Below are 13,338 nucleotides of genomic sequence, written 5' to 3' on the forward strand. Positions count from 1 at the left end.
GAAGAGAGAGACACGATAAGATTGGATCTTTGAGGATATTTATGAACGAAATATTTAAAGTCTCGGGGAAAGCGTGCTTGTAATACCAATAAAAAGTCCGACTTAATGTCCTCTAATGTTATTGTTTTGTTATTAACATCTGAGATTTTACATTAGAAGATGCTTCGTACATCACAGTTTGCTAAAATTCTCTACAAAAATAGAGATTTAAAGAAATTTTTAGCAAATTATGGAAACATAACTCGATCTATGAGTAGTGTTACGAGTAAGTAAAATTATTGGTTTAGTAAAGTTTCAGAATGATTAAAAATGACTAGTGTATATGAATAGTGGTTTTTAAGAAATTTATAATTTTATCGAGAAAAGTTTCTTATTGATTAGATATAATTGCACACCCGTATGATAAATTAAAGGTTATCCTAAATTTCATTAGATTTGTTGCTGTAGTATTAAGTATTTACAAATGGTTTAAAAAAATTTCGGGATCACTTGCTCTTAACTAACAATAATAATTGTCTCACATACTATTTTTTTATTATAATAAACGGTCATTGGTTAACGCAGAGCTACCATGTCTCTTAAACCACTGAACCACTAATTGAAAATATAGTAGTAGAGCGGTATTCAAATATAATTTTGGGAACATTTCCTATCAGTATCCACCTAAATTGTCAAGTTTTGGGAATAACAGGACAAAACTCACTAAGCACCTGAGAAGCTGCGAGAAGTCATTAAAGAATGGAGTAAACTCAAAAGGTAAAAATCATAGTCGCTTCTATACCATTTTGTATTATTTTTAAATTTATTTCACAGCTAAGAACTGGGCAGTTTTACTTGAGGATATTTGTTGGTGGGAACGTGCTGATTAGAAAACATCCCACATTCACACACCCAATTCTAAGATCAACTACAACTTGAGCTACAAGGCTAACTGCAACAGTCACTATGTAAATTTAAGTAAAAAAGAAAATGTGAACCTATGGGATACTTGTTTACCTAAAGATTGGAGAAGCTTATGGCTTACGCTTTTGCATGTTATAGTATTTATCATTTATAGGAACCATTAAGCAAGTTCGCCAACACAAAAAAATTCCAGATTCTAGCTTTGAAAGGTCACTACCTATTGATCATACTCATGTGTATAAAGTTGGACAGTATCGCAATCATTTATGATTACAATACTTATCAAATACAGTCATTCTTGCTGTCTATAATTGATAAAAACGATAATATCAAACAACAATATGGTATATAGATTATTTAATCTTTATAGATGATATAGCATATAGAAGAAAATAATTTCCTAAATATTATTCATTTTGATAATTTTTGAATACAGTATTATTTTGAATGATCATAAATTTTATTTGGGTAGTGAAAGAATTAGCCTTTGTAAAAATAATATGAATTACCATAAATGTATAGTGTATAAGTTACATTCCAGGTAAGTTGACTTTCCAAATCCCTAAATTTTACAAAAATCAGGGGGTTAACCAAAGTTCTCTATAGGGATATAAAAAAAAAGAAAGGCTGGATGCTTCCTCACAGAAAAGGGCACTTTGAGTTTTGAAAGTGATGTAAGAAGATTTAAAATTGCGTGAATAAGCATCGAGATATTGGCAGATTCCGACGCAGTTCCAAATATTCAAATTGGCTAAAATTAGCCCAACGAAATGAATCTAATTGTAGGAAAATCATGTCCACGTAAATGTCTCGTTAGCAGGATATAGGAATAGGAAAACATTCAAAATTTCACCAGATAACAAGTTTTTGATTCCCGGAAGCTTGCAAACCAATGGTCTTGAAATACGATGCCATACTTGCGATTTTTGTGGAAAAATCAATGCCCTGTTTCTAGTTTTTTGACCCAGAAGAATGATACAAAAAACCCGGAATACAGTCACCCCTGATTCGTTCTTATCGATTATTGGGACCAATGTTTTCGTTGCTGATATCTTGTAAAAGCAGTCTCTAGCACAGGGGTTGCCAAACTTTTTTGATCATCGACCCCTACATAATTTTTCGAAATCTCCATCGACCCCCATAAAAGTAATTTTCTGTTAATTAAAATAAAACTCTATTAGATACTGTGTTTGTACATTTATTTTATGATTTTGAACATTTATTAAAGTAATAGTACATAGTGTAACAATAGTTTTATGAAAAATATATTAATGTTGAAATATAAATACCTTAATATTTATGAAATAATAAGTAATTATAAGTAAGTAGAAATAATAAGTAAAGTAACTACGGATTTATTGCTTCTTAATCAATGACATGGGTGTGCCTGGTGTTTTTTTTTCTGCAAGGTTCGTTATATTGGGTTCAAAATTGGTCAATTTTAATCTTAAATCCCCTCGAAACTCCACATTTAATTTATTTCTGTTCTTAGTTAAGATTGAATTTACGTGACTGAAACCGGCTTCAACCATATAGGAACTTGGAAATGCTATCATAAATGGCTGAGCTATTTCGTAAAGTCTTACATATTTTTGCATTATATTTATATTTGTCCAAAATTTGCTTATTGTTAAATTTTTAAAAAGCGTCTTTGCTTCAAATCCCCATAATAATTCAGCAAGCTCATCTTGCAGGTTGATGTCCACGTTTTCAATTTGAGCAGAAAATGGCACAATAATCCAATCAGGGCTGTCAATGTTTTCCAAATCAACAAAACGCAGTTTAAAATCGTCGCTCAATTTTTGAAGATGACCTGTATATATTTCCAAGTCTTCCTCTTTTATTTCTAATTGTCACATATCTGAAAAATGCTGATTATCCTTCGACCAATCGACCCTTCCAGAGCGGATCGACCCCCGCTTATGTTAAATACACCCCTGGGGGTTTATATAGACCACTTTGGCGACCTCTGCTCTAGCATAACCAATAATTGAACTGTTTATTTCTTTTAATCAAAAACTCTTTTTCTGTAACTATTTGAATATTGTATCTCTTTTGCTTTAATATCAGGTGCAAGTGATATTAATTATTTTTAGGAATTCATATTATCTTAAAATTTTATTCCAGCATGGAACAAAGACTGGAAACCAGGTCCATATCCTCGAACCAAAGAAGAAAAAATTGCTGCAGCCAAGAAGTATTATATGCTACCCGAGGATTATGAACCGTATCCTGAAGAAGAAGGTTTTGGTGATTATCCAAAGTTTAAAATGGTACACATGGAAAATAGGAATCCTCATGAGCCTTATGATTGGGAATCCCTGAAGAGAAATTACTGTGAACCAGTAAGCCATGTTTTAATTTTATTTCATCGCAATTCGTATTGTTTCTATTTTCATTTAATTGGCTCAAATGATAATTGCATAGTTTTTATTGTAACTGTTAAAAATAATAATCTAAATGTAAAAATCTGAATTTATTGAAAATCTGTATATTTATTATAGTAGCTGTTTAAATTATTAGCATATAAATTATTAGCAATTAGTGTTCTAAAAAACCCCTGTCTTTATTTAGTGATTAAAACTTGAGAAGTCCCACATCCAAATGCCTGTATGCCAAATGCCTTACAGAATGCATAGATTTTCTTGACACTTTTTAATAATCAAAATAAACTTAACTTTTTTCATTAATTATATATATATTGTTGGTGAATAAAGTATTGTTAAAAAAAAATTCTTGTTGATTTGTAGAATAGCTAAACATTTTGTTTTACCTCAATAAGCTCATTAAAAGAGTCCTTGAGAAAAGGAGAAAACAAAAGCAGTTAAAGAAAAACAAACTTAGAGGAGAATAAACAATGAATATTAATGAAGCTCAATATTAATAGTGTTTGAAAAGAACACACACAAGCAAGCTTTGTTTTGCTTTAAACAATTGATGTTTTCATTAAAAATGTACTCAATTCCATTCCTTACTTTATATTTTTTTATTATTAAATCAAACCAATTTACTTTTAAAATTTGAAACTCATTTTTTAGTGTTATTGTTATCTTATTATCTGTGCTGCTAATTGTTCCCTTAACTAGGAAAAAAATAAACTAAAAACTACTAACTAAAACTAAATTATGTAAATGATGTTGAAATTATTGTCTGATCACTTTTATTTTTGTATATATATATATATATTTTAATGTCATTAATTATCATCCTTGATATGGTAATTATTGTTGATTTGTTATCTTTTTAAGAAGGCATGTTTTAATGTTTGTTTACCTTAAGGACCTATTGTCCAAAAAAATTTATTTTCCTGATTTGCCTAAATTCTGACAATTCCATTATATATGGGAATTTCTACTTTATAATGCATATTCTGTGAGTTCTATGGGATAAGGATTGTGGAGTACATTTCAAATTAATAAAATTGTTGCTGTATGTAAAGAGAAAAGTCTAAATGAATTCATTGATTTCGCTTACCTGCTATACATTGTCAAATAAACGAAAAATCATTGAGGTGAAGTGAAAAATAAGTTATGATGAATTTTTTGTAGTATGTACCTAATTCTTCTACTCCATGTCTTCTACATGTACATCAACAGATTTATGTGAGAAGTAGAACTAGATTTTAAATATATGTACAAAAATATTTCCTTCCCCTTGTTGTTAATAGCTGAAGAATAAAATTAGAATAATTCTAAGTATTAAATTGCATTGTTGCTTTTCCTTGATCAGGCTTTTGACCAGTTCTAATTAAATGCCTAGATAGTTCAAATATTACTGTTCCTGATTTAAAATTCCTTGTTTTGTTTATCAATAGATAAAATATGAATAATAATAGATGGATGAGGAAGTTGAAAGGTCTCGAGTCTTAAAGACCTGTAATTTCCAATGTCTAGCAGAATTATTGGATTTACGCACCAGAAAAAAAAGTTAGTCCCATCCATTTTTTTTTTTTTTTAAATATGCGGATACCTGAAGGATTCTGTGTTAAATAAAATATTATGTTAACAAACTTTAATTTTTAATAGAAAAAGTTTGGCACTGTGCATTGGATTTTTTTATTGTAATTTTTCAATTAAAATTAATGTTCATGCNTTTTTTTTTTTTTTTTTTTTTTTTTTTTTTTTTTTTTTTTAAATATGCGGATACCTGAAGGATTCAGTGTTAAATAAAATATTATGTTAACAAACTTTAATTTTTAATAGAAAAAGTTTGGCACTGTGCATTGGCTTTTTTTATTGTAATTTTTCAATTGAAATTAATGTTCATGCTAAATATGTATTAAAAATATTGAAAATCAGATTGGTGTAATTAAGGTAGACTGGGGGGAGAATGATCTTTAAGATTCTAAAAAGTTTTAATGAGATATTGTTTGTTAAGTTTTTTAATATAAACTCTAAGAATTAGTTTTTTTTTCCTAGCAAATTTATATATTTAAAAATAAAATTTTGCCGATTGAAGAATCCTGATGTCTTGTAGAAATTACAAATTTCCTATTGAGAAAAATCCAGTTGAATAAATATTCAAAACTTGAAAGTTAAAACGACTTGCATTGCACCCCCACTAGCTCAGCAATGCAAAACTCACGAAATGGTATTTTGACAGTCATGTCTGGAAAAAATCACATTTCTGCCTCATTTTTTCACAAGTAGTAAACTAATATTAGTTATAGAAACAGTATACAAGAGGCAGACCTGTATAACATGCATGAACACACGAACCTCTTGTGTGGAAAAAAAAATTTATTACTCAAAAGGAAATAATCCACTTCTTCAAAGAGGGTTTGTCTTTTTCAAATTACCGATAAATTTTTTTTCGTTTTTACACTTTTTCATTCCAAGGCAACTTTTATTTAAAATGTCATTCACATGGTTTTTAAGATTAGCGCATCGTTTTTCCTTTTTCATGATTTTTATATCAAATATCGCGTTTTGACCATCACAATTTGAAAACCACTTTTACGTTTCATGTTGAAGTGACTTATAAATTATACACCAATATTCGTTTTCGCGCGATTTTAAATTGAAGCATTGATATTTGTATTCATGCGATTTTAAAATCGAACATTAATATTTATATTCATGCAATTTTAAGATCAAACATTCCAGTGTGTTGTACGGGATGTTAAGATCAAGCATCGAGATTCGTATGAATACATTTTTAAAACCAAACATTGAGATTCATATTTACACAATTTATGTAAAGGAAATAAAATTTTGCATCAATATTTTTATTAAAACGTTGATTACATTCTGTGGATGGATATTTCCTCTGAACACTTTTTTCTTGTTTAAATGCAGATATTTTTCAACTCTTTAAAAAAGGTTTTTTGCACATAAATTTTTGAATTTCTATTAGCTTTTTTGGTTTTCTACCTAACTCATATCTGTGGTGTGTATCAATATAGAAATCTATAAAAAGTTTTTTAAAAAATCAGTGATTTTGCAACGAATTTCACCAAAATGAGGTGATGACAAAACGATTTAAACTATTAGTAGTCGCAAGAGTTAATCAATGCGTGCAGAAAGTGTTTTAATTTAGATTTTGAAGTTTTTCCTTTTATCTAACTCTGACAAGAGGTAGCATTTTTTTTTAAAATTTAGAAATCAGCAATAGAGATTAAGCAGAAGTTTAAATCTTTTTTTTGTGGAATGAATTGTTATTTATTTTTTATTTTTTGCTATTAATGAATTGTTTTTCAATTGATCTAAAAATTTTTTTAACAGATGCATCCTGATTTTGATCTGTGTGTCGAGGATAAAATAAATTTTGATAAGAAATTCAAAACACCTTTGTGAGTATAAGTTTATGTTGTTTATATGCCCCAGTTATATAATGCAATAAATATATGTTTTTGTACTTTTTATTTGCTGTATGTAGTTAGTGAAACTTTATTTGATGCGATCCTTTTAAATTGAATTTAAGAATTTTCTAAAAGCATAAGAAAAATATTCACAAAAATGAGACTTATTATGACTGGTACCTAATTTTTATGCTCTAATTTAATGTTATGTTAGACCTAAATAACAGTGATACTTGCAGAAAATGATATTCTATATTTTCAAATATAAGCTGAAAAATTTTCGAGAGCTAAAGTTATAATCAGATCCATCAACAGTGAAAATTTCTAGGAGGTCATCGCCAATAGAAACACTTCTCCTTTTATCGAGCATTAGAAATAACCAGTTAATATCGCAAAGCGTACATACAAAGCATGAGAATACAGAAAAGGATATTTGAAAACGGAATTCCTAAATATAAAAATTTTAAAAAAAGACTACATTTATCTTTTACTTAATCAGTTTTATAAGCTGAGAATGAGTTTCTTACTCTGCTGTGAAATTGAAAAATCAACGTAAGTGACAAAAAATTCTAAATTGAGATTTTTATATATGTGGCATTTTTGTATGGTAAGTTACGTATTGCAAAATAAATAAATAAATCAGAAATAAATTTTATTTTATCAGTTTTTTTAAATTCTATTTTAGCGTTTATAGCTTTAGTAATAGAATGAGAAAAGTTGTCAAGACACTATTCTCGGAATTAATCGTGAAGAACTTGCATTAATTTTTCAATTGCAAGGCACTACAAGCATAACAAGTTTTTTACACCCAACATATTTTCTTCGGTATTTTTTAATGTTTTACTTGAATTTTTTGTCAAGTTGAATAGCTGCTGATGTCGATCCTTAATAGTAAGTGAAAAGCCTGGAGGAGGAGGAAACAAAATAGGTTGGGCTGAGAATATGATGCCAATCGGGGTTGCTGATCTGAAATTCCTGCAGAGTAGAGAGAGTGTACATTTTTATTTCCAACGTAATAGCTTTTTTTTTTACATCTTCTTTTATATAAGTTTAATTTTGGGTGAATTTCCAAATAACAAGCTTACTCTTTGACTTATACACAGATGAGCTTTTATTCAGATGTATATGGTACTTCAATCTGGGTTCATAAACTGTTTAATCTTTTTACACATATATACTACTCTTAAACATGCAATCTAAATAATAAAGTGGGGAAGTTCAGTTCAGGAGGGGATTTTCCTACTGCAACAGAGCAGGGAATATGTTTTCTTTCAGTAGGAGATTTCCAAGCTAACTGAATTAATAACTTTTTTCTTGGAATTTTCTGCATGCTGCAAAAGACATTGCTACTATATCTATTACATTATATATTCTATTGACTGAATTCATATCTTTGATTGTAAGTATTAACGCTTTTACAGTGAATTTAAAAAATCTAACTCGTGTTGTTAGGTTAAAGGAATAAATAAAATATGTTAAAATGTAAACTTCTTTTATTAACTCCCTGTCCCATGTTACTAAACAGTGTCAATATTGTTCATAAGTAACCTGGATTTTTTCAAAATGTTAAATTTGTTCTTTGTAGTTACTTTCTAGTAAGTTGATGAAATGTGTACATTTGTTTATTCTTTTTCTACAACTGAGATTGAGCACAACAGTTTTTATTGTAAATTCTTGTTTAGTAAATCAACGGTTCCAGAAATGGGTTTTGCGGAACCTTGGGTTCTGTGAAAAAATCACAGGGGTTCTGAGATTTAGGACTTTTTTAACCAGTAATAATTATAATTCTTATATTCCATCAATAATACATAATTTATTTGATGTTTCAGTTGTCTATAGAAAATTATTTTTGTAAAATACCACTGAAAAAGTAAAACCAATATTTAAAAAAAAGTTTTTTTTAAACAGTGAAATGTTAAATAAATAAAATAAAGAAGATCCATTTTTCACAAATTCCAAATGTATTTGTTGTTGAACTTTTCAAAACAAAATAAAAAATCAAGAACAAGAAAATGTTTCTTTAACTGCTATTCTCAAGGTTAATAGCAGTTTTGTTTTGAAAACCATAATTCAGATTATCTTATTTCTTTTCATTATATGCATATACACTACAGTCAATGTTCTCAAAATAATTAGTAGTTTATTTGCTTATATATATTATTTGGTGATATATATATAGTATCAGGATACCGCCAAATGAAGATTGATCATTTAGGGCAGTGTTCCCCAACCTTTTTATCACCGCAGACCTGTCAACGTTCGATAATTTTACCACGGCCCCCAGGAGAGGGGGGCGACGACGTTGATTGTTTATATTTTAGATAATTTTTAATTACATATTATGTTTTAATTACATATATTAATTTTAATTTAATTGTATTTAAACATGCCTTCAAAACAAAATACTGTTACACCAAAAAATAAATATAAAGTGATTTAGCATTTTAACTTACTAGAACGTTAAATCAATGAGAACCCTAAGCTTGTTTCTTTGCAATGAGACGGTTCCATCTGGGGGTAATCGGAGACAATGATACATTACAAAAATTTATGTCACTACCTTCGGGGGCCCTTTTTTTTAAATAAATAAAATTTTAATGGAACACAGATATTTTTAATTTGGGGTATAAATTCAGTTTCAATGAAATGGGCGGCCCGGTACCATTTGATCCACGGACCGGGGGTTGGGGAACACTGATTTAGGGTTCATAGCCGGAAAAGTTGGGAACTGTTACCTAGATCAAATTTAATTTTACTATTGCCAAGAATTAGACTTTAAACATTTTTGTACCAACTTAGATATTTTAATAAGAATTTATTGCAACTTTTTATTGTTTATTTCATACCTGTCTAGGTAAGATTTTGATTTATTCTTTTTTTAACATTTTCTATAAGTTCTGGAATAAAAGTTTGAAATAGTATATTAATTTTGTTTTCAATTTAGTTTTCTTTCACCTTATTTTTTGTTGTATTTATATTTGTCAACTTAAATTTGTTATAAAAGTAAGAAATCTTAAACGAAATTTTAAAACTCTATTTTCTTTCAAGTATTACACAAGCATACATATTTTATAAACAATTAATTTATATATCTTGTTTTTAATAATGAAGTATACAATGAGTGAAATATCTTGTAATACTTCTGTTTGTCTAAGTTGATCCATTTCCGCACAATATGCTAGAAAAATATGTTTAGTTTTCTATGTTCGAGATGAAGAAAAACAATATGTTAACATTTCATTCTATACACAAAAATTATGTATGAGCATAAATAATACATATTTAAAAATTATATAAAATTGAAGAATTCTTTTTTTTAAAACTTCATTAAGAATTGGTTTTTTATTTTAACTAGAGAAGAGAAGTTTATTTTCAAATATAAAATAAAGCCTCCATTTTTTTTACTACTAATGTTTCATTCCTGTAATTTTAGTTTAAGATTAAACATGCTTTTGAGCAAAATCTTAAACAACTAATCATTCATTAATCGCAATATTTATATTTCACAAAGATTTTATGTATAACTATTCAGTAAATTGTGTTTAAAACATTTAATAATTCAATTTTTAACTTAAATTTCTGGCGAAATAACTTCGAAATCCCATCCCTCTGAAAATAGACACAGCACCAGCTTCTAAAAACCAATACTTTATTTTTTCAGGGTGATTATTTCTGCTGTGATAAAACTATTCATATACTAAACCTAACTCTAGAAGAGTAGCTTAACAGAGAATGTTTTTCCACTAAGCTATAATTGTTGTGATCAATCTAGGTTAACTATGCCTCTAATTAAAGAACTTAGTGTAAAACATGTTATTCCATTAGACTCAAATTGCTGTAATAAAATGTACTTAACAGTGTTGCAGTGCAAACAAAATTATTTATGGAAAGCAATTCACAACTTCGTGGGGAGGGTTGGAGGAATCTAGAATTATCTTGGATAATTTTTGTTCAACAGCTTATAAATCATCTAAAGTTTTGTTAGTTAGGTTACTTTATTTTTGTTTTTTTGTAACCTTTTTAACTTTTCTTCCCTTTTACTGAAAAATAATTCTAAATATTTTTATTAGAGTAATTATTTTTACTTGTTTTCATTACACCTCTGTCGATTTAGCAAATGGGCAAAACTGGAAAAATATTTCTCCCCAATATACTATTTCCCTATCTAATAATATGGAAAAATCGCTGTTGCTATGCAGAGAAGACTGCAGGTTTTAATACGACTTTTTACGTGTAGAACCGTCAGTGGATTAAAATCAATTGAAAATGTATATTGGCTTACATATAATTAATTGATTATTAATAAAACAAATGCACTTCATTTCTTTTAACAAATTTAAAAAAATTGCATGCTAAGTAGCTGTTTTTCTCTTTATTGACAAATATTTCTAGAAATGGTTAAAAGGTAATGAAATTTCATAATTCTAGTTTCAAAATAGAAATGTAAAGTTAATCAAAGCTAATTTTGCAATTGATTGTCTTAATTTGGTACAATAGTTTTCTAACTTAGCACATTCATGAAGATGGCTTTTAAATTATTTGTATTGCCTGCAAATTATGTTAAAACTTTTTTTTATGTGTGTTCCGTCTCATCCTGGTTTCAATATAACCCTTTTTCTAATTGAAAACTCGGGTTTAAACATGTCATTCCATTAAGTTCTTCAATTATGTTAATGAGAAAATTTACATAAAATATTTATAGTTTTTTTGCTATCTTACTATTTGATTGATATAAATGTGGTCTATTTGATATAGGTGGAGACAGTTTATTTATTTAGCAACTGGTGTGACTTTGTGGATGACTATTGGCTACTGGGACATCACACATCCTTTAGACCAACACATTGTAAGAAATTGTTTTTTAAAACATTACTAGTTGTGGCTTGAAAAATCAAAATCAGAATTATTCAAAATAATTCAAAAATAGTGTCTTAAATTTCAATAAGTAAAATTGTTACACAGTTGAAAAAATCAGGGATGAGATTTTTCCGCTTTTTAGCGGATTTCCGCTTTTTTCACTTTTATCTCTTAAATTTCAGCTTTTTTATCAAAAATTCAGATTTTCTAAAAATTTTACTTTTTTTATAGGTATTCCGCTTTTTCAGAAAATTCACCGATTTTCAAAGAGAAACAGAAAATTCAAACAACATAGCTACCAATCCTTTCTCATTTTTACTTATTTTAGCTATTTTCTCCCCTTTTACACGCAGCAGATAAGATTTTCCAAATTTTTTACCCACCCTCCAGATAAATCCGATTTTCGTAGTTCAAACGACGCTGCGTCTGACAAACCTTTTAGAGGTCCCAAGCCTGGAATCTGCCTAATATCTCGATTCTTATTCACACGATTTTAATATCAAACATAGCTTTTCATATTTGCGTGTTGCGATTCTTATTCACGCGATTTGAATATTGTACGCTGCGATTCTTATTTACGAGATTTAGAAATCCGATATTGTGATTCGTATTATTTACGTCTTTCTAAAAACCTATGTAGCGATTCGTATTTGCTCATGCGGNTTGATTCTTTAATTTTTCTTTTAGGCTATGTAAGAGTTTTAAAATAATACAAATTTTATTTTATGACTAATTTCATTTAAGTTTGCTTATTTTTATGTTCTATACTGTTGCGTCTTAGCCCATTGTTTTTTTCATCTTTTAACTTTTCTTTTCCATTTATAAACACCTTTTACAATTTTTAAAATTTATTATCTGATTAAATTAGTTAGTTAAATTAGTTTAGTTAAATTAGTCAAATTTTCAATGTTTCCTAACTAAAGCATATTCATTTTGATCTTATTTGCAGTTGGTTCAATTTTCTAAAGTTTCAGAATAAAATTCCATGAAAATTTTACATTAAATATAGTTAAATAAAGCATTTTCCCTAACCTGTGATTTTTTTTCAGTTTAAATAAAAATCATGAAACAGCATTCTAGAAATTTTAAAATTTCACAGATACAGAAATAACTTATCAACTATTTTTTTTTTTAATATAATGGGCTGAATGTTGCATATTTGTCCAAATTTATAATTTGTCAAATAATTATATTTAATTGCGTACTTATTTATTTTTGAAATTATTTTAATATTGTTCCTATGAGAAATTGATAGATAGGATAATTTTAGAACGTTATCATTCTGATGCTCTTCTTTATTTAAGCAGTCATCAGTTTTATTTTAGTGATCATATGGAGTTAAATTTTTTGATCTCTAATTAACTCAACAGGCACTCGAGTAGCTTTGTAATAAGTGGTTTTTCTGGAAGCATCATTGCCCCCAATATTTCAAAGATGTCCTGTGTCTGGCACTGTGTCGATGCTCATATTGCAGTTTTACGCTATAAACTTTGTTTGAGTTATCATTTAAAGTTACAGCCCTGAATTAGGTCATATTTTTAGTTACATATATTTTTGTGCATTATTAATTAGTTTTTTTATTTTTACAGGTCAATAAACAATATCCACACAGCGGTCAAGTTCATTACAGCTTTGAACCTGCAGAAGAGTGAATTATTCTAAGAGTGAAATTATTGTAGATAAATGTTTAATGCTTTAATTTGTATTTCATTAAAACTGAATAATATGAATATCTCTTTGTCATTATGAGTGAAGCCACTTTATCTCACCATTTAAAT

The 13,338-nt window shown here is 28.1% G+C and overlaps 1 protein-coding gene across 1 annotated transcript; it reads left to right on the top strand.

Annotated features, from left to right (window-relative positions):
• Positions 1–7: 7 nt before the first annotated feature.
• LOC107446834 (NADH:ubiquinone oxidoreductase subunit ASHI) lies at positions 8–13,290 on the top strand. The gene is made up of 5 exons (XM_016061606.3): positions 8–265; positions 3,031–3,248; positions 6,627–6,694; positions 11,459–11,549; positions 13,150–13,290. The coding sequence occupies exons 1-5, from the start codon at positions 160–162 to the stop codon at positions 13,210–13,212; spliced, it is 546 nt and encodes a 181-aa protein (XP_015917092.2). The 5' UTR covers positions 8–159; the 3' UTR covers positions 13,213–13,290.
• The last annotated feature ends 48 nt before the right edge of the window (positions 13,291–13,338 follow it).

This window comes from Parasteatoda tepidariorum, chromosome 5 (genome assembly GCF_043381705.1).
Source record: "Parasteatoda tepidariorum isolate YZ-2023 chromosome 5, CAS_Ptep_4.0, whole genome shotgun sequence".
Taxonomy (NCBI): domain Eukaryota; kingdom Metazoa; phylum Arthropoda; class Arachnida; order Araneae; family Theridiidae; genus Parasteatoda; species Parasteatoda tepidariorum.

What these genes read in the sequence shown, in the direction of transcription:
- LOC107446834 (XM_016061606.3), top strand. Translation starts at nt 160, where the DNA reads ATGCTTCGTACATCACAGTTTGCTAAAATTCTCTACAAAAATAGAGAT. An exon ending in ATCTATGAGTAGTGTTACGA is followed by an intron (nt 266 to 3,030) that starts GTAAGTAAAATT and finishes ATTTTATTCCAG; the next exon opens with CATGGAACAAAGACTGGAAA. An exon ending in AAGAAATTCAAAACACCTTT is followed by an intron (nt 6,695 to 11,458) that starts GTGAGTATAAGT and finishes TATTTGATATAG; the next exon opens with GTGGAGACAGTTTATTTATT.